The sequence below is a fragment of the Anoplopoma fimbria genome, chromosome 10, assembly GCF_027596085.1.
Source record: "Anoplopoma fimbria isolate UVic2021 breed Golden Eagle Sablefish chromosome 10, Afim_UVic_2022, whole genome shotgun sequence".
In the NCBI taxonomy this organism is placed as follows: domain Eukaryota; kingdom Metazoa; phylum Chordata; class Actinopteri; order Perciformes; family Anoplopomatidae; genus Anoplopoma; species Anoplopoma fimbria.
This window is the reverse complement of record NC_072458.1, coordinates 19724709-19752607: the sequence shown is the minus strand read 5'-3', so window position 1 is coordinate 19752607 and position 27899 is coordinate 19724709. Positions and strand designations below refer to the sequence as shown.

The 27899-nt window shown below is 37.5% G+C and overlaps 1 protein-coding gene across 1 annotated transcript; it reads right to left on the bottom strand.

The window, feature by feature from the left end:
• Nucleotides 1-2139: 2139 nt before the first annotated feature.
• On the bottom strand, nucleotides 2140-27736 carry LOC129097751 (collagen alpha-1(IX) chain-like). The gene is made up of 38 exons (XM_054606651.1): nucleotides 27708-27736; nucleotides 24454-24539; nucleotides 22948-23019; nucleotides 22132-22261; nucleotides 20195-20591; nucleotides 19734-19814; nucleotides 17704-17721; nucleotides 17043-17132; nucleotides 16891-16926; nucleotides 14812-14883; nucleotides 14677-14721; nucleotides 14025-14060; nucleotides 13905-13928; nucleotides 13768-13821; nucleotides 13003-13074; nucleotides 12363-12401; nucleotides 12179-12235; nucleotides 11212-11265; nucleotides 10891-10944; nucleotides 10728-10781; nucleotides 10553-10606; nucleotides 10377-10430; nucleotides 10251-10304; nucleotides 10107-10160; nucleotides 9890-9943; nucleotides 8821-8865; nucleotides 8645-8698; nucleotides 8490-8543; nucleotides 8251-8304; nucleotides 7950-8021; nucleotides 7804-7839; nucleotides 7646-7690; nucleotides 7508-7540; nucleotides 7069-7215; nucleotides 6438-6492; nucleotides 6123-6317; nucleotides 5552-5638; nucleotides 2140-2339 (listed from the first exon to the last, which is right to left on the bottom strand). Exons 1-38 carry the CDS (start codon nucleotides 27734-27736, stop codon nucleotides 2140-2142), a joined length of 2847 nt encoding a protein of 948 aa, XP_054462626.1.
• Between the last annotated feature and the right edge of the window lie 163 nt (nucleotides 27737-27899).

Here is a 27899-nt window from a genome sequence, read left to right as displayed (position 1 = left end):
TTTGTCTAGGATAACAATACGTTTATTGTTGCTAATGTTAGGTTAATGTTTGCAAAAGGTTAAAATGTAAAAGGTGCTATATATGGAATACAGCATACAGCAGTTACAGCTGATGGCGTCGCAGCAGAGGCGTAGCACCCACCACTGATTGCTCTGTCAGCAGATCAGCCTTCAGATCAGCTCTGCCTTTGAAAAATATCCATTCAGTGGCAGATATTTGTAGCTCCATAACATTTTTTTCTCTTTTCATCAAATTGGTAAAGAGCAGCTTGAAATGCAATGAAGTTCAAACTTAATGAATGAAATTTGGCCCAAAATGTGTGTATGGAAGAAATGACTTCTCTTTTAATGGTACCATATAATTTAAGATATCTTTTTGCTGTTTTATTGCCAATGGTTTATTATTGAACAATTAAACCATATCAGTATTGCCCTTTCTTGGTTTTGTTAATGTTCGTTACAGTTATCAATATATGTGTAATTCTGTTGGATGATGAGTTGTTGCAAACAGTTTAAAATTTAGTAATGCATATAAGCAAACATCTTTCATCATTCAAATAGATGTTTTTTGCTAATTGCTATTTCTTTTTTTTAAGTTATACTGCTAAATTATTCATGATTTGAACCATTACAAATGCATTTTTATCCCATTAACTAAAATGTACGAGCCCGCTTCCCCCACTTTTGCCGTCGTGAATTGGTGCTGAGATATTTTAAATTAGTAGCATATTGTAAGTATTTCAAAGACATGTACTGTACTGTATAATAAAGACTGGAAAGGATTCATTTTATAATACACACTTTGCTTTGTTTTTTTAATAGGTAATACTTGTCTCTCCGTCACTATACATCAACATCTATCATGTTTAACTGTAAGCTAAATATGTAAAACACAACCACCCGTCTTTTGCTGAATCTTATGAATCTTATGACCCTTGCGTATCCCGTTTCACTTATGCACACAACTTAAAATCTACTGGCTCCAAGCCATGATACAATCTATTAAATCAAAAGGATGTCCTTGGGATGGCCGCTATGCTAACTCTTTCCAGCAGCTTACTAAAGGTCATATTTGATCTGTGACTGTATTTGTGCTGTGCAGACAGAGGTAGGGAGGATGTTGAAAACACCTATATGCCTTCCTGAAAAACCGATTATATCCATAACAACCCAGGGACCTTGTTTTCAATATAAATCAATAAACTATTTTACTATAGAGTGGCTATCATCCATCAAAATACCAATCTAGTGAATTCTCTGTATCGTGCTGTGTCATTTCTTGAATTGTAATACTTATCGCTGCAGGTACTCCATGATAGATGTTATGCTCAATTAAATGTGAAATTTAAGACAGTAATGTGCAACACTTCCAAAACACATGACTTTATTACATTGTTTGAAAGAGAACAAATCAATGTGACAAAATCAGACGAAACAATTGTGCGATCCGAGATGTAAAAAAACAAAACGCATTGTTGGAGATGTCACCTCAAGTAGGCACTGGTAGTGAATTGTAGACGTTAATGAAAACGTTTTTGTAGTTTTTTTTTCTTGGAAGCAAAGCCTCAAAACATGGTTCCTCTTTACCAAATTCTGTTTCTAACTGGCTCATGATTGCAGAGGAGAATCGGTGGTTCAATAAGGCGCCTCATATGTTGTAGGCTTTACATGTGGCTAAAAGAGAAGGAGCAATGTTTTCAGGGAGCTTATTCAAAGAATGAAAAAGAACATGTATAAGAGAAAATCGGAGAGATTTACTTTTATATTACTTAACAACCTGCTCATTTGTTTCTTTCTGAAGATAAGGGTTCAGCAGTTGTAACCGCTCAGATTTGTATGGGACAACTCATGGGCATGCATTGCCTGTCGTCGGCTGGAAGAAGTTGCTTTGGCATCAGTAGCAGCTATCTTTGAACATTAGATAAGCTCTCACTAAAATCACATACAAGTTAAAATGTCTATACAGTATTCTACAATTGTGCCTTTGTCTCTGTTTCCCTTTGTGTCTCTTAGATCCGTGGTTCAGATGGAGACATTTGAAGACTCCCAAAGACCATGTCGTCCAGACTTCTGAGAAGCTCTAAAACCTGGTCACTGCAGGATGCAATCTGGAGTGTGTTAATGAGCTCTGGTGTCTCATTAGTTTTTATAGCCGGCAGACTTCTTTCCACTGACCATATAGAAAGGCGGAAGTCTGCCTATACAGGTTGATGGATCACAAAGGCCTTGCGGCCCTGAAGGTCCCTGTGGTCCTGCTGCTCCTGGGACACCAGGGGTTCCTGTCTCACCACGTTGTCCATTTTTGCCATTTTTGCCAATGCCAGCAGCACCTTGTGGGCCTGAATGGAGATACAAAACATGTTATAGTAGAGTCAAAATGAAATTAAAATTAATTTGCTAAGAAATTAATATAAACATTTACGTACATCACCGTTTGACTGAATATTTTTAATGACATTGTATGGCATACCATACTATGATATTTTTCAGGACTTTCTCAGCATAATATACTATGACTATTTATTTAACATACTATACTATGTCTTTATTTGACATACTATAGCATGTCTTTTTTTTCGACATATTTTTTAGGGATTTTTGTGACATACCATACTATGTCTTTTCTTTCAACATAATATACTATTGCATTTTTTTGCTTTTTTTTTTTTTTTACTTACTATGCTATGACCAAATTCTATGGATTTGTATGGATTTTTTTGACAAACTCCACTAGACTTTTTTGACAGACTATTCTATCACCATTTTGCGACGTAGTTAACTTAGATTTTTTGGGACATTCTATATTATGACTTCTTTTCGACATACTATACTGTGTCTTTTATTCTACATAATATACTCTGACTTGTTTTAGACTTACTATTTTGTGACTTTTTCCGACGTACTAAATCATGCCTTTTTTTCAGATTTTTTTTCAATAGATTTTTTGATGTACTATACTGTGACTTTTTTTCAACAAACTATACTATGATTTTTTTAATAGAGATACTATTTGAAATACTATGACAATTTTTTTCAACACGACATACTATACTATGACTTTTTTTCGAAATACTATAATATGAATTTATTTCCGGCATAATATACTGTGACTTTTCTAATACAAGCTATGCTATGACTTTAAAATTACAAACTATACTATATCTTTTTTTAGAAATCTTACAATGGGATTTTTTTTTCCTACATACTGTAATATGAATTTAAGTCCGGCATACTATACTGTGACTTTAATACATGCTATACTGTGACTTTAAAATGACAAACTACATATTTTGGGGGAAATCTTACACTATGAATTTTTTTCGACATACAATACTATGACTTTTTTTTAAACAAAGTATACTTTGACTTATTCTACATACTATGACATTTGTTTTGAAATACTATACAATGACATTTTCTATAAACTTTATTGCAAAAATTGTTTCGATCGACTATTAATATGAAATTATTTCTGGCATACCATACTATGACTTCTTTCGGCATACTATACTATTACTTTTTCCGACATACTATACTATGAATTTTTTCAACATACTATGCTATGACTTTTTTTACTTTTTTCGACATGCTATACTATGACTTTTTAATGACTTTTTTCGACATACTATACTATGACTTTTTTTAACATACTATACTATGTCTTTTTTTACTTTTTTCGACATACAATATTATGACTTTTTTAAAACTTTTTTCAACAAACAAATGACTGTAATGTAACATTTTTGACTTTTTTTAAAAAAAGTTTTTGACATACTATAGTACAAGTTTTTTTTATCACTTTTTACGTCTTACTATAGTATGACATTTTTTTTTGACATACTATACTATGACTTATTTTTCGACATACTACACTAAGATTTTTTATGGCTGTTTTTGTGTTACTTTAATATGGCAATATGACATGGCATTCAATGACTATTTCATGGATTTATTTGACATATTAAACTATGATCATTTTTTGACATACTATAATACAATATCATTTTTTGACATATTATACCCTTACTTTCTTTTGACATGCTATACTATGAGTTTTCTGCAACATACTATACTATTACTTTTTTTTATTAAATTTCTAATAGACATACTATACTCATATTACTTTTTCTACATATTATACAATTACATTTTTTGACATACTTTGGCTTTTCATGACTTTTTTCAACCTTTTTTTTCGACACACTATACTATGACTTTTCTAGACATACTATACTATGTAACTGGGTCAGTGATTGTTGTGTCCACATCTTTACAGAGACCGGGCTCTACTGTGGAATCTCAGATCAAGCTACACTTGAAGGGCTGACAGCAGGATGGCGTGCAGGACTCCAGTGAGACTAGAGGAAGTGGACTGTGTTTACATTGATGATTCTTGGAGCTCAAACATTGTCAAAGTTGATGAACAGTGTTTCCTGATGATGAATTGTTTTAGTTGCTGCTATATGAAACATTGCGTTAGTTCATGCAGGGAAGTCATACGCCCCCAGCTGTAACCAGCTGACAGCCAGCCGATTGGCCGATTAGAAGCTATGATTCAAACACCAATCACAGCCCACTCTCACCAAAGGCAATCCAGGGAACATTTTAAGAGCGGAGCTCCAGCGCCAAGTATAACTGTATTTCCATTGTTACAACAAATGGATAAACATCTATGACGAATGCATTACTGTATTTGATTTGTTTTGTTTGTAATTTTTTTATTGTAAATAAACTATAACTGAATTCAGCTGTGCTTCCCTGTGTTTCATAATGACAATAAATTATCCTTGAATGCTTAACTTTATTATCATACATTTTCTGACACACTATACATTGAGTAATTTTTCGACATACTATACTATGACCTTTTTTTATTTATTTCAACATACTTTACTATGACCTTTATTTACTTTTTTTGACATTCTGTACTTTGACTTTTTTTAACCTTTTTCGACATACTATCCTATGACTTTTTTTTAAACTTTTTTCGACATACTATACTATGACTTTATTAATAAATAGTATACTATGACTTTAAAATGACAAACTTTTTTGGAATTATTTTTTAAATCTTACACTACGACATTTTTTCGACATACTATACTATGACCTTTTTTTACTTTTTTCGACATACTATAATATGAAGTTATTTCCGGCATACTATACTATGAATTCTTTAATAAATAGTATACTATGACTTTAAAATGACAAAGTATACAATTTTTTACCATTACTTTTTTGATTAATTTCGACATACTACACTATGACTTTTTTGACAATATATACAATGACTTTTCTTCTACATACTATAATATGAAGTTATTTCCAGCATACTATACTATGACTCTTTTAATACATGCTATATTATGACTATGGCATATTTTGATGACATTTGAATACCATACTAGATAGTGTTTTCCCCTTTCATTAGTACCATAATAGATTATATTTCCTTACATAAACAGTGAGGAGAATTACAATTTTAGTTACAGTTAATAGAAATGAGGAACATTTTTAGTGATGTGATTATTATGACAAAATGTTGTCTTACCTGGTACACCTGGAGCACCTTGGCTTCCTTTGATTCCTAAACCGTCCTCTCCCTTTTCTCCCTTTTCTCCCTTTTCCCCAGCGTCACCTGCAGAACAGAAGAGCGCGTAGAGGACACACAAATTAACGCTAAAATGAAACGGAGAGGCATACTGTTTTCACAGTTATAGCAATGTAATTAGGAAACTTAATGACCCCACTCTAATTCAGCCTTGTTTAGTGAATCGTTGGATGTATAATGTCATACATGGGCGAATCCTGTCCGCAGGGTGCTATGAATAACTTCTTTCAGTGTGCTGTCTTTTTTTACTTTTACTTTTGCTTAATCTCCTTCCACTACATCCACCATATAGGTTCTGGAAGCCCCCCAGGAAAATAAAGGAGTAGCATAAAGCAGCCATCACAGCAGCACAGCTTATCAATAGCAGTGCTGGTGAAACAGATACAGTATTTGCAAAGCACTTAAGGCTTTACTGAAGATTTCTGATGTCAGCAGCTTTGGTTATCTTAGGACCGTCCTTGTTGTAGTTCAGTATAAAGTAGCAGAGAATGAATTTAAAATGTTCACTGACCTTTTTTGCCTGGTCCGCCTGGAAGTCCATAAAAGCCTGGATGGCCTTTGGCACCGTTGAGCCCTGGAGCCCCTGCTGGTCCTGAAACTCCGGCTGGTCCAGGGGGACCAGGAAGTCCTGAGGGTCCAGGAGTACCAGGGGAACCAATGGCTGCCGGCTTCTTTAGAAACTCTTTCATAAACTCTGCCATTTGTTCTACAAGGACAATGAACAAATCAACTTAAAACAGGAAGTGGCCATAATGCGTTGTATCATGGGATAATTATAAATGCAGATATGGATGTGATGATGTCAAATTAAAGTAAACAACTGCACCTTCAAGAACGGCTGAGCACATTTCCCGAAGCTTCTCATCGTTCACTTTTGGGCCCTGTGAATAAATGAATTAACATTAACACTGCAAAGTGACAGCTGGTTGCTGCATATTCATTATGGCTTTAAAGCAAGAGATGAATAAAATCTTTAAATAAAAGTTTTTAGAACTTATATTTTTCATTTCACTGTCTTAAAGTAGGTATAATGTTTACCAAGTTCACCGTCTTAGTTTAGCTATTTATGGTAAATGGACTCGGACTTGTATAGCACCTTTCCAGTCTTCCAGCAATTCAGTGTGCTTAACAGTACACGTCATCATTCACCTCGTCACACATATTCATACACTGATAGCAGTCGCTGCCATGCAAGGTGCCCCCTACCCATCAGAACTAAACCTATTCACACCACTTCATGGACTGACGCCTCAGTTTGGGGTTTAGTGTCTTTTAGTGTCTTGACATGGACTGGAGAAGCCTGGGATTGATCCCCGCACTTCCTCAGAGCCACATCCTTTAAGAGTGCTAACATTTGCTAGTCAGCACGAATTACATCTGAGGCTGACGGTCTTCTCATTAGTTTTGATGGTATTTGGTCTTAAACCAAAGTAATGTAGGTAATTGGTGAAACTTACAGGTAGACCTCTGGGGCCTGGTGATCCGGGAAGGCCTGGTTCACCCTCCATCCCTCGAGATCCCATTGGACCAGACAAACCCTCGTGCCCCGGCCGGCCTGCTCTCCCCTCATCTCCTGTCGCTCCTCGTAGGCCCTTCTCACCATGCTTGAGGTAAAAAAAAAAAAAAAAAAAAAGCAATTACGATCCCATTCTGATAAGACTACAAAGCGGTATGTCCATTCATTTTATAACTGCTACTTTTTAATGCCTTGAGTCTTTTTTGTGTGTGTAAGGTAGGGTAGGTTCAGTTTACATTATTATGTTCACATACAATACAAGCAACCAGTAATAGGAGGTGTTACAGCACAGTGTTGGAATGATCAATTTCTATCCGACCTGAAGGCAACAGTGTGGAAACAGTAGTGTTGTTTGAATTCTGCAGCTCAGACTTTAATACCTCTCCTTTGATTCCAGTAACACCAGGCGGGCCCTGAAAACACACAAGGATTAGTTTGTTTCTTTCAAATCCACTCACAGACAGGTTAAAGCATTTTCAACAGGCAACAGTTATCAAAAACATTTTAGCTTCCCATACCTGGTCTCCCTTGACGCCTGAATCTCCCTGTATACCTGTGTCCCCCTGTACGCAAAAGTAAAAAGGCGAGTTTGTTACTCTTGGACCAGTAAACTGGCTGTGAAAGAGTCATTAACAGAAACTTTTAAAACAAATACTGAGATCATAATAGTTCTTACCATACTTCCTTTTGGTCCCATTGGTCCTATAGGCCCCTAGACAACACATGAGAAATTTTATTTGAGGTACTTCCAAACATTTCATTATATATATATTTTTTTATGGGGGTTGAAAGTAATATTGGTAAAAATGAGATTTGCCTAACCTGATCCCCTTTGTGTCCAGGATGACCCTTCAGTCCATAGGCACCAGTATCACCTTTATCTCCTTTGTCACCCTGGAAATACAACATTTATATAGATATAAATGTATTCAATTCATTTTTACATTTCATATTTTGTGCAATATATGATTTTTTTGTTTCTATAAAATCTCTTTATCATTAGCACACATTGCTTTGTAAAGTAGTGTGGCTATTACATGTGCTCTGAAAATTTTGTTTCTTATAGTTTAATCATCAAAAAATACATTTATGGAACTTTATATCAATAATCAATAAGTCTCACATTGATGCCTGGAGGACCAGCAGGTCCCACTGGCCCTTGTTTTCCTGCTGCACCCTGGAAATTGTAAAAAAAAAAATAGAGTTAACACAACATCTACAGATTACATATCAATTTAGTAATATTGATGTACCTGGAACCCCAAGAAAAAGTACAATTTATATCCATTAAACACCAAAAAATCAATAGAACTCCAACCTTAAAATGTCCCAAACACAACTAAAAACTAAATGTATACTCACGGTTGCTCCTTTATCTCCTTGTTTCCCATCTTCTCCATCTTCTCCAGGCTCACCCTACAGGAAAACAGATATTGGGTTTGAGCACATGCAGCACATGCATCAAACTAACCGATGAATATACTGAGTGATATAGGGGCTTGATGGAAGAATCTCACAGTCTTTCCGAGAGGTCCAACTGGGCCGATGGGTCCCTCATCACCAGCATCGCCCTAAATACAAAACAGGGATGTGTCAGTTCGATCTGGTTGAGTGAGTTCTGTTGATGTGCTGCGATACCATTTGGATGCACTATGTGGACATGCCTCATTAAATAAGCGATTATTCCAATTACCTTTGGACCAGAGGGTCCAACTAGTCCCTGCTTTCCTGGCAGGCCCTGGGAACACACAACGCAACACATCATATGAAAACAGAAAATGATTTGTTATTGAAGAACTTAGAGTGCATTTACAAAAAAAAAAGGGTCAACAAAGTAGCATCATAAATATAAAACACTACTTTTGAACAAGACAACCAGTCTACAGTCATATTAGCCAGTCCTTACTCATGTTGCAGTCATGCCAAATCAGAGTCATCGTGATTAGGAGTTTCTGAGAAATGTTTCTGAAGGCTCCATTATGTCCGACTTGGCCCTTACCAGTACAAAAAAACAACTCTTTTATCATACCTGCAAATTTCCCCGCTGCGGGACTAATAAAGGATTATCTTATCTTATCTTATCTTATCTTATACAACCCTCTTGACAAGTCTTATGGAAATCTGACATGATGCCATATGACATGAACATGGCATTGTGTGTAATGTTTTCCATCTTAGTTTGGTGTTTAGATAATTTACAAAAACACACTAAAGTCAACCTGCTGGTGGCGTACGGAGAAAACGTGAGGAGATCATTAAAGTGACTGGGATTCACTATTAGAAAAGAATTCATGTCTGCATAACATTCCATGTCATATCCTTATTTGTTGAGACATTTCAAAGTAATGGACGACTGATGGACAGAAATTGCCACCCCTACAGAGGCCAATATGTATTCATACTCATGCATACAAATAACCTCCTATTAGATTTCAAGAGGCTCTAACAATGCAATAATCTAGAGTGGCTTGAAAATGATGTACTACGAAAAAATATGTTGGAAAAAGTATGTAAAGAAAAAGTCATACTATTGTATGTTAAAGAAAATCATAAAAAAGTTATAGCATTATATGTCCAAAGAAGTCATATTGTATAAAAAGACATACAAAACATACCATAGTATGACTAAAAAAGTCATAGTTTAGTATGTCTAAAAAATTCATCATGTAGTGAAAAAAAGTTGTACTGCTATATGTCCAAAGATGTCATATTATAGTAGAAAATTAGGCCAATGAAGTGAATGAAAAGGAAGCTGAACTTACCGGAATACCCACAATCCCCCTGCCACCAACAGCTCCTGCAGTACCAGGCTGTCCCTGTTAAGTAGAAGATTATGTATACAAATATGATAATGAATAGAGCTGGATAAATATCACAGGCTTTACATCCAAAAAAGAGAAAATAAATTGGGGGAAAACTCAATATGTGGATATTTATAATGGAACAAAAAATGATTTGCTTTTGAAAATGAAAAGTCACCTTAGCTCCATCAATTCCAGGCATTCCATCCAAGCCATCTTTACCAGACACTCCCTGTAATGTCAAAAACACAGTTATAACCAAGTCACAAAAACGCTGAGCTAAAGAATTAATAAATTCATCCGATCCCATCAGCGTACTTACAGCGTCTCCTTTTTCCCCTGAAGGACCTTGCTCTCCTTGAGGTCCCATAGCGCCCTAATTTAGTCGAAACAGTATTTTAGATAAGGCTTTTGCAAGATAATCCAGAAGTTGAATTGTAGAACTCACCTCGTCACCCTTGGGCCCTTCCAAACCTTGACGTCCACGGATTCCCTCCACACCCTGAGAGAAGACATCCCACGCACATCTGAGAGTTAGTTTTTCAATTACATCCTGTCCTAGTGCTCTAAGAGTAAATACCAAAGACCAGAGGACATGAAGCTGATCAATCTAAGAGTGCTTACAGGAGCTCCAGGTGGGCCGGTAGGTCCCGGGACACCATTGAAACCAGGAGTACCCTGGGGAGCAGAGAGGAGGAAACTAATGTTTGTATCAGCATCACATGCCAGTAAATGTTACCTTTATTTGTTAGCATGCCTTGGTAGCAAAACATTTTTATGAAACTCTGCCTTTACTTACTCTGTCTCCCTTTTCTCCCAGGGTTCCAGGGAATCCAATTGGCCCTCTTTGCCCCTGAAATGACAAAACAGCATTTTAAATAACATATCTATATCACTTACTGTGAACGAACCACACAAAGTTCTTTAATAACAAATTGTGACTGAAGAATAAGTTCCCTCACGTCATCTCCCATGCGTCCTGGTGGCCCCTGAGCACCTAGCAGTCCAGCTTCTCCCTGTGGTAAACAAGAACAAATTAATCAAATTGCGAGAACAGAGATAATCATATTAAGCTGTTTACAGGCTGCAATCTAATCATGTATGTGCAAGTTGTTCTCCATCTCTTTCCACACATAGAACCTTTTACAGGAAACGGGAACTCACTCAGTAGTTTGTAAGTGTAGAGGAACCTTTTCAAGTGTCATGAGTAAGGGAGGGATGTTAAGAATAAACCTATTTGTTGAACAGATGTTTTTCTGTTTCCATTCTCTCACATACAGTACCTTTTCTCCGGACGTTCCATCTTTTCCAGGTTCACCAGGCAAACCTGCATATCCCTGAAGGCAACAATAAATCATATAAACAATTGTGTACAACTTTATCAACAAATGTATTAGATTTAATCTTCTTACTGCCATATCTTAAGGTTTCTGCATGAGAGTGGATGTATAGCTTTGATTGTGAAAGTCAACTCCAAAGCAATTTTTGGATTTCCTACTAAATCCCCTAACTAGACTAATACAGCCTCACTGTATTAGTTACAGTGAGGCTTATTAGGCTGTATTAGTCTAGTTAGGGGCTGTGTTTTGAAATGAATGCTTAAGTCAAAATGCAAAAATTTAAAAATGACAATTTTAACATGATAATGTTTAACAAATACTGTTAAATACAGTGTTCACCATCTTAGTCTAGTGTGTTAGCATGCTAGCATTTGCTAATTAGTACCAAAGACCAAGCTGAGACTGATGGAAATGACTTTAGTTTTGCAGGTATTTGGTCATGAACTAACATATTGGAACAAAGTTAGATGTTTGACCTGATAATGTGTTCAATGAAAGTTAAGGGATCAACAAAGTCTTTACAATTAATCTGCAGGGAACCATGAATGTGTGCACAAGATTGAATGATAATCCAAATAATTAAATATTTCAGTGGGAAAAATACATTTTGAATTTCAACGTGTTGTCAAAGTTTGCATCATGCAATGAAATAAAGAATCAGAAATAACTTTGTTGTTACTAAGATACAAAATTCACATGATCTTTTTTCACATGATGTCCAAGTTTGCTTAGTTTTTTTGTCTATTATTTTAGCTATAAGCTTGAATTCAATACTGCATCTGATCAGATTCTTGTTAATCCCACAGAGGGATTCCCCACTGATTCTCTAACTAACTCCAAACTAAATCGAAAGTTTGTAGGCGACTGTGTAGCAGTCCAAAAAAATAGTTTTTTTATTGACATTTGTTACCTTTATCCCTGGTCGACCAGCCACTCCCTGTCGCCCAGCAGGGCAGGCAGCAGGACACTACGGAGAAGAGATGGGACGGACAAAACAGACTCAATCATCACACTTAACTTTAATGACTCCATTTGATTATAAATTCACTGCCACCAATCCAGGAAATGAACTTTGGAGTTAGTAAAACACTCACAGGTTCCCCACTTCCCTCAATGCTGGCACCAGGCGGTCCCTAAAACAGACAGCAGAGTGACATCTAAAACAACGCCGGGGGGGGTTTAGATGTCCTCATAAATCCACCAACAGAAAAAATCCCAGAGAGGAAAGGTGAAAAGAGACTGTGACACAATTCACTCATGATTTCACATGGAAATCTGAGCTCAAGAAGAAATGTATGAGTGTCCAAATAGAGTCATGATGGGCTACACCTGTTCAACAGTTGGTCAGTATACAGTATGTGGCTGAGATTGAGCTTCAATTAATGTAATGCAGATACTGATTTATCGTTTCATTTTGTCAACATTTCTGCATGACGCAATCAGCTGCCTTGTTTTAGATTTTCATGGTCAAGGTCTATGAGGAGCCTCCAATGTCACTGGAGTAATTTAGCATTTTGGCATGACAAATATTAACAATCAGCAGCTAAATATCAGTATATCTGCATATATGCTCTTAGATCTCAAATATCTAAAATGAAAATAAAAATAAAAAATAAATCTGACAACCAAAAAGTGAAATACAATTCACACTGTTATATGTGTATTGTATGAAATGTATTAAAAAAGATACACTTGTAGATGTTAATGGGTTAATGGGTTAGTGCTGGTCCTTACCGCTGGCCCTGGTGGACCAGGAGGGCCAGGAAGCCCTGAGGTGCCGGCTAGCCCTCTGGGTCCAGGTTGACCCTGCATGTACAGGAAGTATTTGCTTAACATTTGATATCAATCACTTAAATGCAAACTTTGGTGTATAGCCATAACTTCATCATATCAAACTGATTTATAGGGCTATAAAACTCTTAAACTTGTCTACGACTATTTTCTGTGGTGAAAGGAGTACTCAGTTCCTTCAGTGAAACAATACAATAAAACAACAAAAAAATACTACAATATAAGTAGTATAACTAAAAGTATATCAGCCAATTTAACACATAGTATCCACAGGAAAAGTACTCAGGGAAATTCCCCATGTGACTGATATTACATAATGATATTTTAGATTGTGAATACTGATGCAGGATTATGGAAGTAACATTTGACTGATGTTATTTGCTGCAGTTACTTTTAATTACTTTATTACACAGTTCGGTATTTTAGTGCTTCCCAACAAAGTAGACAAAAATGTCACAAGCCAAAAATTGTTTTATCTTTAATGATGTATTATTTTTTATTAGCATATCATATTTTAATTTCTATTATTTAACGGAAGTAGAAACTATAGCGTTTAACTATAACTTTAAAATATATATAGTGGAGTAAAGAATACAGTATTTCCCTATGTAATGTAGTGGAGTAGAAGTATAAAGTATAGCATGAAACACACAAGTACCTGAGTTAATATCAAAACATATTCAAACTTAGAATGTGTGTTGTTCTGACCTCAGGCCCGATGTTTCCTTCATCTCCTGGGATTCCCGGTTTCCCTGATGGTCCCTGTAAGATACCTCACAAGTAAGCCTTGTATTCTCATTTCAACAATGTTTAACAATTTAGCAGAAGATGTTGCAAACACATACAGGGGGTCCTTCACTTGCTGGGCCCTGTGAAACAAGAGACATAAGATATATATTAGTATGACAGTGTCTTACAGTGTCATTTCCATGCATGTTGCTTTAATAAGAGATGTTTCCACTTACAGGAGGACCTTGGGGTCCAGGGAAGCCAGGAAGACCCTGCAGTCAGGAGGTAAACAAACCATATTATTGTACTATATGACATACTATACTATGACTTTATTTTACGTGATACTATACTATAACTTTATATGACAAAATATACTATGACATTGTAATGATGTACTTATATGTCTTTTTTATTCATTTTTATGACATACTATACTGTACTGTGACTTTTTATGACATTCTTAAATATGCTTTTGTAATGACATTAATATGACATACTTTTTTTTTTTTTACAATTTTTAATGAAAATGTAATAACATGAAAAACACATGTACATATAATCTTCCTTTTTATGCCATTTTATAGCATACTATACTATAACTTTTAATTTTATGACAGATTATATTATGACTTCATTAATATTTTTTATGAAATACTACATTATGACTTTTTATTAAATTTGTATGACATATATCAGTTTTTAAATTACTTTTTAAATAAATATTTCATACCATACTATAGTTTGTTTATTTAAAGACATTTTACCACATACTATACTATGGCATTTTTATAACATTCATAACTTTAACATTATGGTTTTTAAGTCTGTAAAGAATCACAATTTGTTTAACTGTATGATTTCTGAATTATATAACTGGTTACTCACTCTCTCCCCTACAAGGCCTCTGGGACCCATTGGACCAGAAGAACCCTGCAGACAGTAAACACACCATCACACACAGACAGTACTGGCAGATATTAGAAAAGAGTGTGTGTCAGTGGACGAGGTGATATTTCCTACACTTGTTCCTTGAAGGCCAGGCAGACCTCTCTGTCCAGGAAGACCGATCTCCCCCTGCTCTCCTTTGCTGCCCTGGGAAACAGACACAACTACGATAAAACAGCTTTATCTTCTTCCTGCATCTCTCGGCAATGTTGCTTAAGATAACTAGAGGCAGTGACACATTTAATCAATTAAAGGTAGACCGCTCTTGCTGTTCAAGACAACTCAAGCTTCTGTGAGGCTATGCAGATAACAATCGGGTTGAAGGGAAAAGGGCAACAATAACTTGCAGAGACACACCAGTAAATATGTTGCCTCCACTTAACACTTAACACTGAGGTCCAATCAGTTAAAATAGTTCAAATGTGTCAGGGCTGTTATATATATTTGTATATATATATTTGTTTTATCTGTAAGACGACTGACTTTCAAGAAAACTATAAAGGGATAAAATTCAAAATACAGAACAGCAGTATTTTCCCAAAATACAGAGACAGATTTACATTCAATAAGTGCATAATTTAAGTAGTTTTGCAGCTTATTGATATTGTTGTGTTATACAATAGCATCAATAGTCAATTTTGAATTATATTATAATTCCTAATGCGGAGCCAAACAGGATAATGTCAACAGAATCATGAAGTGTAATTTGTATAGCATTTTCTATTGCAAAATTGTAAATAATGTACATTCCATTAGTGAAAAAACTATATGGATAATAGCAGACTACTGCACAAGACTCCTCCGACAGGTCTGAGCCACTCGTAAATTGTGTTCGTACCTAAGAGAAAATTCAAAATAGGGGAACAATTTGGGAATGCAGCAAGTTCTCTTCAATCACTACTACAAGCAACATAAGAACGAATCTGCTTGAACATATAAATGTTACATTTGTCTCTGTGTCAAGACAGGATACAATGATCAAAACAACATGAACATTCAGGCTCCCTTATGTGGCTCAAAGGTGTACTGCACATATACATGGTAAACAAAAGAAGATGGATGAAATACTCCAAATTTATTCGGCAACCCAAATCAAATTTTAAGGACTGCATGACAATACAATGATTGCCATATTCTTACACCAGATTGCAAATTTCAAACATTTCCATGGGTTTTCCGGAGTCATACATGGGTATTGGGATGTCTAGGCTATGAAAAATGACGCACTGGAAGGGAACACTTTCTTGTGGCTACAAAGTACTGTCTTAAGCAAGTTAGAGAGTAGCTTACATGGCTTTGTGTCAAGACAGAAGCGTCGGGCTATTTAATGTAAATAGCTTAATATTACTTGTTGCACCCCCCATGGAGTCCATTGCTCTTTTATACATTGTTGGTTATTTTTGTTTGATTATCTGGGCTTTGTCCTCTTTTCTGGTTAATTCTAGTGAGGCTACAGTATGGAAAGTTGTATGTTTATAATTGATAATCTGAAAAAAACAAATAAATTTGGTTTAGACATAAGCGCTCATGTTGCTGACGTTGTTTTACTTGATGTTGACCTAGACCCTGATTTAACAATAGCATCAATGGTATAGTAACCTCCATTTCCCTTTAAAACATTCAAAGCAGTAGCATTTACTCTGACTGACCTGCTTTTGACTTGTATAAATAAAATGTACAATTAGAAATGTCCCTCCTTTATCTTACTGCTGGTCCTTATTTGATGTACAATGCCCAGAGGGAAGAAGGAAAAAAACATTGAGTAATGGATGAAGTAAAGCAAATGAAAGGGCTTCAGTCATGTGGTGGGTTATAACCCCCTGCAGCATTTCACTGTGGTTTAAAAATCTATTTGTTGATTTGTTAAAATTACCTTGATTACCAAATGTCAGAATGCCCGATGCCACTGAACGCTACATACATTATCTTTTTACTTTAAAAAAAACAACAAAAAAAACAGGTAAGAGTTTCTGGGTGCGATCTCTGCAATTCATGATATTTTGTAATGCCAATTCATTGGACAAATCAGTTCTAAAATTCTGTGAATGCTTGAACACAGAAGTAAAGTCAAAGTAAATCACACAATAAGAGGGAGAATGGATTGACAGCCTTCAAAGTAGTTTGTCAGTACATCATTTAACATTTCATACTCACAGGATTGCCTGGACTGCCAGTTGAACCTGGAAGACCCTGGAGGGATGAATTAAACAACATAGTTAAAGAAAGCAGAGACAAACAAAGAAAAATATTTGCTTTGTGTTACGAAGTGATTCAGTCAATAAAGGACTCCAGGCGGAAACACTTACATCTCTTCCATCCCTGCCGTTTTCTCCTGATGGCCCTCGGGGGCCCTCTGGGCCAGAGACTCCTGGGGGGCCTTGGATTGATTTGTCAGGCTGAGAGTGGAGACAACCAGTCAGCATATGACAGTGAAGTGGCTGGATTAAAACTAGGAATATAGCTTTTAATGAAACTTATGATTAAAACAAATCATGAAACGTACACCTTCAGAGACTGGATTCATCAAATCATTTAACCACAATAATAAACTATGTTATACCATAGGCTTTTTATATATTCTGATATGTAAAGCAATACAACAAAAATATAAGAAATGCTTGCGCTAAGCAGGTCCATTTCATTTGGTACAAATATGTTGATGTAGCTATTCTTAATGTCTGTGTTAAAGTGCGTGTGTATTTCTACAGCCTGCAGGCATGTTTCCAATTTGGTAAATTTCAGATACAATTCATATTTATATATATATATATATATATATATATACACAATATATATTCCTCTGTGCTCTAAAATAGAAACCAAGCAAAAAAAAAACCACACCATAAATTAGGCTTAGAACAAAGCAATAAGGCAATGAGGCAATTAGGCAACCGAAGCACTGAAGTAGATTATTGGTTTAAAATTACAGAGCAAAAAAGGAAGTAGAGTAGGTAGAAAAATAAATACCTCAGCATTGGCATACATCTGAAGAAGCAAGAGAAATCAGATAAGGGGAGAGTTAGTGAAAGTAGTCACACCACCCTCACCAAAAGTGTCAGCAGAAGCCTGTTCATGTTCTTAGAAGTGAGTATATCATGCTGTCATTTGAATATACAGCCCATAGTACCAACACTCCCCATGTTCAAAACCACCTCACAGCTTGATGCAGGAATGTTAGCCTGAAATTGAATAGAGTGCACCAGGCCAGGAAATATTTCTGTGTACAGTGGAAAGGTATATTTGCATTTTGATATACCGAAATAAAAAACGCTCCAGCTTATTTGCATTCACATTCAACAAAATGAGATGTGATACAGCAGAGTGGCATTTTCATTACAGGCTACACGTATTTCTCTCAGGCAAAAAATCTCATTAGATGTGCTAAAGCCAAATGGAAATGGAATATAGAAGTATATCAGTTAAATGTGGGTGTCATAACTCATTACTTTGAATGAGGGATTCTGTCCGACATTGAACATCCGTATTTGTTTACCTTTCGGCACTACATTACTACTAAGTGTCAAATTGCCTGTCATAATAACTTGACTTTCCCAGTCAATGTTACAACAAAAAACAAAAAAAAGCAGGGAGATTTTGTACAAATATCCTTGCTTAAAAATGTTTCAACCACACAAAAACATTTGAGCTATCCAGGGGCTTTAAGAATCAACCTCAGCAACATAAGCTACAGATAAAAAAGTCAATAGGAGATAGCCTGGAGGGAACTAATAGAAATTCAGAAGTTCAGTTGAGGCCTTATCTATTTCTAGCTAGTTTAGACAACGTTTACAATTGGCGTTCTGAGATCAAACGCATGAGAATGAGGTTAAAACTTGCTTTGCTTTCTGTTTGAACGTACCTTGAGAATACAACTTTTAACTTTAATATTGAAGCTAAAGAACCACATTTTTTTCTGGCTAAATAAAGGAAACCCTGAGAAAAATGCAAGAACAAAGGAGAAAACTAACCTATGAAGCCTATTTCTCATTGTACTACCTTAAAAAGTGCATTCTAAGGTAAGCTATCTTCGTTGGCTAGTTAAGCTTACTGACTCTTAAATGAGGGTTGTAATAACGGTGGTAAACCTGCTGACCCTTCATGAAAGCAAAATGGTAAAAAGGGATAAAATTCAACAGACGTTTTTCTCAGAGTTCACTCTGTTGGGTGTTGCAAGGTAGCTCCACCCTTGTTCCTCTGCAACATGGGTGGAGAAAACCACATTTTAATGGTCTTAAACAGCAGGCGGCAGGTGTTATATTGCATTCCTGTCAGCTGATAATCAAGTAGCAGCAGGTAGCGTGTCTGTATTTGGAAAGTTATTTCAGGCTGGCCAACATATGTTTCCTGTTAAAGCATTTTCTAATATGGGCCTACTAAATTTTATGTACCCATGATAACACCTTTAATTCATCCCAATTTTCGTGAAAGCAAAGTCAGTGTAATCGGAGACTTTTTCAGTTTAGATACAGCCATGTTGTTGTTGTTGCCTTATATTGTTTCCATGTTGCATGTGGCCAACTGACGTTAACACAAGTGCCACATGCTGTATTCTGTGCTGACTTTACATGAAAAGGTAACCACAAAAATCTTGCAATATGCACACTATGCAGGTTGGGTTTCTAATCTCACTCTTTTAATTCGATCAAACTTCCTCTTTGTTATTGAAGTTAGCTAAGGAGCCTAGTGTTTGTGGCTTGGCGGTTTAACACAGCCAATGAGATCATGTCGGCCTTCTCCTCAACTGCTCTGCCTCGCAAAAAATGTTTGAAGAGCTACAACTCTAATCTGCTGTTGTCCAACTTGCAAATTGTTTTGGATAAACTGCAACTGCTGGATGTACGAAAAGAAAATGCTTGGCAGTATGTTTGACACTTCTGCAACTCCATCTCAGCATTTCTGCCCTTGTTTTTCTCTCGGCATGCTGGATTCCCTATCAACCTGAATAAAACCACAAACCACAGCAGATGCTGAGCAGATCCAAGTCCTTGTTACTGTACCTCGGTGGCAGGCAGCTCGTTGCAGCTCTCTCTCTGGGCCCTCTTCGGGTCACAGTGAATCAACATCCACTGGAGTTCAAACTGAAAAGAGATGTCAATGTTACTGCAAATACAGTACTTTGCATTCATTTTCAGACACTGACAAAAGAATGTTGAACTGCTGCCTTATGGTGCAATCATTTCTTTGTAGCTTTGAATCAGTTCCCTCCATGGGTTGTTGAGCTCAATGTTCCATCAATGCTATTTTGTGCAGGGATTAAGTTTTTCTTTTTTCCCCCCTACTGGAACCCAGCTGAGCAGCTTTGCTGTGAAAGCAGCACTTTAGAATTATAGCAGAGCTCAGCACACATATAAACCTGAATGTGTTAGTTCACAGAGAATACCATTTCACTGATAGAGCCCTGGAAGTGGAGTCAGTGAACATGATTAAATGCAGCAGGCAATTCTCCATCCTCACTTACCACTACGGAGGCGTCGGGATCAGCATCCAGCCTGCCAATAAGTGTGTCTCCCTCTGTGTTGATGGGGCCTTTCCCCTTGATGGGCCTCTGATCCACAGGCTGGCAGTCCACGTACAGAGTGACCTGGTCGCGCTCCACGCCAATCATCACTTTGTGCCATTTGGTGTTGAAAAGCACAGAAAGGCCGGGGAAGGTGACGGTCTGCAGGTTGCCATCAGCGCCCATCAGGAAGTACTCCAGAGCCTGCTGGTCCCCGTTGAGCCTCAGTCCGGCTTGTTTGTAGCCGTCTTCGTCCACTATTTGCCAGACGTTCCACACTTTGCTCACTGTGTTCTTGATCATACGGAAGGTCACCATGACGGAGTACTCGTCAGGGAAGCCGCGAGGGAAGTTCAGCCTATGAGAGAGATTTGGCACAGGGGTTCAAATTAACTGAGGTATCAAGGAAAAGCTCAATGGTATCTATAACCCAGCTGGGTTATAATGCTCAAAAAATCTTTAATTTCCACCTTAATTCATGATCACAAAATAAACACCATTTAACAAAACTGTCATCGAATCAAGTCTTTGAGAGTCAGATACATATAAATTAAAAGTGCTTCAAAAAAATAAGGTGTGCTTTTTGATCAAAAAGGTTGCCTCAGCGCATAAATCACTGCTGGTTAAGCATCCACAGTCTGGTGCTTTCTGTTTTTTTAACAAGCCACATTCTCAGTAGGTGGTGCCTTCATAGATGGCCGCTGCAACCGGACTTTTACCATCTTGTAAACGATCAAGGTGAGGTAATAAAAAAAAAAAGAGTTTCCTGTTTGCCAATAAAACAAATGAAGACCACTCTCTAGCTTTGCCTGAGGTGACAAGTCTAAAGTTTGTGCCGCTTTTGTCCGGCAGAAAAGAGATGGGAGGGGAGTGCAGCATGGAGCCTGCTGGCAAGGGCGGACTTCAAAGCACAGTCTGTGCCACGGGCCTTGTGGGGGAAATAAACATGTATTTACATTCAGTGCGACAGGCCTGAGTGGCGTAGGTGCCGGGTGCCAGTGAGTTGCATAACAGCTTAAGGAAAGCTGGCCTGCAGGAAAAGATTAGCCAAAACAGACTGCAGCAGGCAAACTGGGAAGCAGGACACATCTTTATGTAAAGCGGAAAAAGACATTAACCTGCACATTTATCATCATATATCATTTGTCAAATAAAGTGCTTAAAAGGTCTCTTTTTTTATATTGCAGTTGCTACACAGTACTGCATTATAGACTGAAAAAAAAGGATGTCATTTCTACAAATTTTTGATTTTGACAGTCTGCATTAAAAACCAGTGGTGTAGAATTGTAGAAAAAGACCTGGGCATTTACCTGGCACTGACGGTCTTATGAAAGATACTATTGAGATGCATTATGGGAAATGTAGGGTCATCTTGGTAGGTCTTGTGTTAATTAATGAATACATTGTTGTCAAAGAGTCGTGTTATTGTATCATGTGTAATCTAGGATTCTCTGTTTTTAAGCTCGATTGATACCCAGGATAGCATATCTCAGCCTCCGCTGGTGGGTGGCTCAATAGGGGCCCACAAAGCGGGGTAATCCAGCCATGTTGTTTGAACTAACCTCTTATTAAAAACATTTAAAGGAGTATGTACCGCAGAAGATAAATCATTGCCAAAAGGCGTGGTGATATAAGCCTCCTTATATATACAAAGGGCTTCGAGTAGGGTCCAAAAGGTGCTTTTCCAATCCCCCATTCACTCACACACATACACAAAAATGCTTTTTAGTCTGCCAAATAGGTTCAGACATGTTTTTCTCTACCAATTATATGCTGCTTGCCATTCAGTAACATCTGTGGCGGACCTGTAATAATGCAACACCTGCATCAGGAGGACCACTGCTGCCTCTTGTGTGTTTTTATCTGTTTTCCTTTAAACCGTCTTTTACTGTACTTACATTGTTGGAATTTGGAAGTTGGCCTCCCTGTCGAGGCGGTAGGCCACCTGAAGGGTAGTGGAGCCGTCCACCTTCCTCACACCTTTCAGAGGGATCACATCCAGCTGGAACTGGGTGATCAGATCAAAACCTACAAAGGATAATATATGACTTATATGATGGTGGCGTCAGTGGAAGTTATGACTGTAGTAGCACTTATTGTTACAGCATCGCTAAAAGCAACAATATTAGCATTGAACACACAACTATTAGCATTAAGACTTTATGAGTGCTAGCATTATGATGTATATATTATAAAGTTTTAAATGATAGCTGGACACAAATTCAGGAGCTTAAAGTTTTTAACTTCATGAATAATTAATATTGAGGTTATGGAGGATTTATTTTTCTTACTTTCTGGTATCTTGATAAGGTTATTTTGTGATCACAACAGACAGTGAGGAGCTTGTTTTATTGAGATTATGTGGCTTTACATAATCTTTATGAAATGAGCAAAAAAAAAAAAAAAAAAGGAAGCAAGATGATAATGAATCACATGTGCAATAAAGAACTTTTCTATACAACAACACGTTTTCAAACCACAGAGCAGCATGAGCGCAGATGTGTGTGTGTGTGAGCAATTACAATCTTGCTGAGTTCGGATTGTTCCAACAAAAATTCTGTTAAGCTCAAGTGGAACATTTTTATTTGCCTCATTTGAAATCCAGCGGTGTTTTGTGACATCAGGCGGCCCACCCTGTTCAACTAATTAAAACTCACCGCCTTCCTTTGAATAGTCTATTTTCTTTCTCAGGGATTTTTCAAGCTTTTGTTTACCTGGAAGATCGTCTTGTCCACTTCTCATTGGTGGGCAGACGTTATCGCCATCCAATCGGTTGAGGTCTAGTTCTGATAGGACAAAAAAAAATATCTTGTTATCCTTTTAATCCAATTCTAAACTGAATTTAATAAATGCAATATATCACCGGTCGGTCTTATTCAGTTGGCTTTGCCAGGAGACAAATACAAGTGAAAAGCAAAGTCTTTGACATCAGAGGGGATTTACATCATAATGCACTGTGCTACATTTTTTATGCACATTTCCTCTTACAACTACACTTCACACAAATCAACACAGTGTTTGGGATTCATAATGCAGACAACCTTTGTGATCCAAATATGTCCCCAGAGATGGAAACCAAATGTTAATAATTATGGCAGCTAGTGTTTCATGACTGTGGCCATAGCCATATATCATCAGAAACATTTAAGAAGGTCAATATGGTCAGGTCAGCCACTTTCCTGTCTACTTATGTGTATGATTTATCAAGATGGAAGTCTCCTATGGTGGAAACTGAAACCAGCATCCATCAAACCGCCATGTCATTTGAGCTTTTATTGTGAAATCTATACTTTCAGTTTTTGTTTTGTTAACCTACAAAATAAAATACTTAATAATAAACGTGCGTTAGGTGAATTAAGAAAAGTTCCTACTCGTTCAGTTTCAATAAATCTTTTTTAGTACTTGATCCACATTTAGCAGATCCACAGACATGTTTTAAACAAACGCCCCTCTAACATACAAGTGGACAATCAATTCCTTGTATGTGTCAGAAGAGGGGGCTATCCCTGAGTCACTACACTGCAGTTAGGAGGGGGGAATGCCTCTCAAAAAAACCCATGAAACCTCAACGGTGGCAGCCGGAGGGCCTCCACCTGAGTCAGCTCATTTACAGTGAGCAGAGTGAACACAACACATCTGGAAGCCGTTCCCAGATCCCACATAACTGCTGAGAAACGAGATATAGTGGTGAGACGGTATTTATAATCCCATATTTACTACCACTAAACACTTATCTGACTGCATGTGGGCCTCAAGTTGTTAAAGTCACTGCATGCCGCAGCATTACGCTCAGAAAGCAAGTCATTAGTGCAATGAGCAGGAGATGAACCACAATTAAGATGTCGCATGCATTTGCGAGTGTGTGCACCGTAGTAACGAGGCGCGTTTCAAAAAGCAGTACACCTACTGTAAGTGGCACTCACTGTGAGTCAGTGATAGATTTACTGTGTCCCAAAACATCTGCAGAGAATTGACTTGTTGTGATTATCAGAGGGGACATTTAATCTGATTTAATCCTACGACACAGACCAGCACAGTGCGTCTGCTATTTCTGGCCTTTGCTTTGTGAGATCTGATAATGAGAATGACGTCGTTAACAGTCCTCTTTGCCTGTGTTTACAGGACAAACAGTTTCACGGTATTGGTGACATTCATGCAATATACAGTGCTCAGATTTTGTAATGTGTCAATGATTGTGCTATGACTTCTGGGTGACTTACGTCCAAATGCCGGTGCGAGGAGGAGGGACAGCAGAGCCACACAGACAGGTGAGCAGGCCGACATCGATAGCTGCCGCGGTAGCTTTCTGTTCAGGAATGATGGAGAAAATCAGTATTCAGCCAGGCATCTAATTCTCTTTGACAGTTTCTTTGTGTCTGAATCAATAAAACCCTTCACATGAAGCACTTTGCTGGTGTCCTCTGTGCTCTTCCAGGGCACATAAATAGAAAGAAAAAAGTTTACACAGCTTCAGCAAATTGTTTTGGCTTTGCATTCCAGTGAAGATCAAACTATAATGGGATATGACAGTAAATACATCTTGGAGGAGCTTTTAATGGAATTCTAACATCAGTTAGCTAAACTGGTCGTCTCTTATTGCTCACAATGAACTACGCTTAAAATATTAAAGCTGCTATGATAGATTGTTTTATTATAACAATAGATGAAATAGCTTTTGACTGTTGACTTTTGAGTTTGGATTGATTTATAAAATGAAACAAATGTATTCTTACATTGGTAAAGCATTCATATGCTATAACTATGATTTATTGGCTTCGCCCATTCAGGTCTAACTTAACCAATCAGATCATTTCACTATCAAATACTGTAGAAGGTGGATGATAGATGACTGTGATAGCCATGCAAGACATTTAACACAGAAGTCTCTAAGCGGTGCAACATTTTCTCCACACTTTCACTAGCATTAGCTGTCCCTTAGCTCTCCCTAAAGCGATCATAACACACCTACAAATGTGTGTCCTGAGGTTTGAAAGCTTTCCACAGCACTCCCAAATCCATCATCAACATGACTGATGGTGATAGTGAGGAGTCCTTTCCAAAAGCAAAGGTTGTAGCTCATCAATATGAGAAATTAATTAGATTCGGTTGGTGTTTCGTAGGGCGTAACCCATCTCTGGCGTGTGAACTCTCCTGCAAATGTGTGTTTGCTTGAGGAGTAAGTTTGTGTGTGTGTGTGTGTGTGTGTGAGTGAACTGTCAGATAAATGACTAATGGCCAAGCAACCAAGGTCTGGGCTTTAACATTCTGCCCTTCACGTTAAAGGAGCATCTTCAGAGCCCCAGTGGGATAGGCTGCCTGCCTTCCACGCAGATCCATCTACAGTCCAGACAGGTGCAGCTACATGTCACTGATGAAATGTGACAAGAGGGAAGCTTTCAATGTTTCACCCTTCAAATGTATCAACCCGGAGTTATTTAGGAATAGTTTGACATTTTGGGAAAATGCACTGATGAAAGTTAGATGGAAAGATTGATCGGCCTCAAATGTCAAATATAAAGAAGTAGCCAGGAGACAGTTAGCGTTACCTTAGCATAGGTAAGACCACCTGTGAGGCCACGAATTGGTGTTTTGTCTGTTAAGCTTTTGTACGTATGAAACCAATAAGATCTCAACACGTTAATTAGCTAGTTTTAAAAGGCACTGATTGGCACATTTGTTTTACTTAGTATATAGCTAGCTTTTACTTTTACATTAAGCTAAGCTAACCATTTCCGGGGGCAGGTTACAGATAATCAAGACTTCTCTGTAGTGTAAGGTCAGTCTTAATTATGCTCTTGGATTAGCAAGCTTGACATTTTTGCAACATTAATGACTGACTTGCAAGTTGAAAGACCTCTGAGAAAAGTAATGACGAGGGATGACCAGTGGAAGAGGAAAACATGGCTCATAATTTATGGTTTGCGAACTTGTGCAGCAAGTGTGGAGAAAGGAAAGGAGTTTTTTCAGATAGTGGAGAAACCTTACTGGAATAAACAGAAGTGAGGACATCGTTAATCAATTAGGATTAGAGGCCATCCTGAGCCTGACTGATGAGTTAGCAGTGCCTTAAGACGCTACAGCCTCTCAGCTCTGCACTGTGTCGAGGTTTTATGTTAATGAAGAATTTCTGTTTGTTGAACTGTTAAACTCTTCCCGAAGGCAAAAGGTTTTCTGGAGCGGATTCGTTCGACGCAGTTTCAGACATGCTTTTTTGCTTGGAAAAAAAAGTCCTGATTTACCAGAATTTATGGCAAATTAGTCATATTTTAATCACAGCCAAAGTCACAGTTTATCTAAGTGAAAGCATTTCCCCGAAAGGATCTTGTTACATAATCTTACAATAAGCTTCTCACTTCTCATAATACAAAGTCACACGTTTCAGTTCTGTGCATGACAACTTCATTTGGAATCAAAATCAACAAAAGCATTGCTTTTTTTCTTTGGTACGCAATAAAAGGATGATACAGCGGCAACCTTGCAAATACAATTGCTGCTTGAAATGTGTTGCCTAGCAGACAAAGAGATCCTCAGGGAAGTTTTCACTGTAAGTAATGACATGAAAGCCATTTGAAGATTGAAAGATTTAGAGATTTACAGCTGTCCTAATGTAGGCTTTAGGCTGCATGCATGGCTTCCCATAGTTTTACTATGCCACCATACTAACGCAACATGCTGTCAAACATGCACCAATATGAAATATGCTGTAATTATAAATGTGTGTTATCTGCATCCTGCAAGATCAAAGGTTGTGTTTCAAGTTGTGGTTTCACACAGTTGTGGTTTATGTGCTGCCACAGTTCAAAAGTGAAGAAAAATCCCCAAATATATTCCAGTAAATACCAGTCAAAGTCAATTAGGTAATGACATGTCATCTTCTTCAATACCTGACATTCATCAACATTTGATGGGACTTTCCCCTCCGCAGCCACCCATGCTGCGATGTTCCTTAGGTGCTCCCAGAATCCTGAGACTGAGCCAGCACTCCTGGCATGATTTCTGCTACCTCATTTGTCTTAATTACACCAAAATGGATCGCTGTTGTGAATGAAGCAATCGTCCGTGTAATTTAATTGTCTGTTGCAGAAAAAGTACAGACTAAGACTTTGAGCAATATATGTGTGAAAATGTTTCCCCAGATGATGATGCTGTAGGTGTTAATGAAATGTAAATTCAGTCATTCAAGCTATTTCCCAAGGAACTGAATTGAAAAACTGAAGGGCTAAAGACTCTTTTACTTTGTAGAAGTGCTACACAGTAGAAGTTTATGTGCTGCATGAGTGGGTTGGATTTTTTTTGTTTTTTAAGTCCATGCTAAACTACACATCTTAACTTTCCCAGTGTCAGACGGAAAATGTGGCATCTACATGAAGATTAGAAATAGATAATTAGTGAATACCCAGTCTGAAATGGGTCTTCAGTATCCTGTAAATCACACGAAGAGCTCAAAGACATCAATTCAACATGTGATATTTACCTCTTCAAACCAGAGTTGGGGAAGGCCATGTTTCAATCCCCTCCTTGACAGGAGACAGTCAGGCTCAGCGACGAGGAGCAGTGGTGAGATTCAGGAGCAGAAGGAGCCACGGACATGAAATCCCAGAAGTCTGTCCTACCTGCGCATGTTAAGGACTGACAGAGAGAATTGGCGCAGGGGAAGCTCAAGCAG

Excerpts from the sequence above, each read along its gene's own strand:
- LOC129097751 (XM_054606651.1), bottom strand. The coding sequence starts at position 27,736 with ATGGCCTTCCCCAACTCTGGTTTGAAGAG. Across the intron at positions 7,691-7,803 it reads TGGGACCAAAAGGAAGTATG|GGGGACACAGGTATACAGGG; the intron begins GTAAGAACTATT and ends TTTTGCGTACAG. Across the intron at positions 6,493-7,068 it reads CAGGCCCCAGAGGTCTACCT|GGCCCAAAAGTGAACGATGA; the intron begins GTAAGTTTCACC and ends ATTTATTCACAG.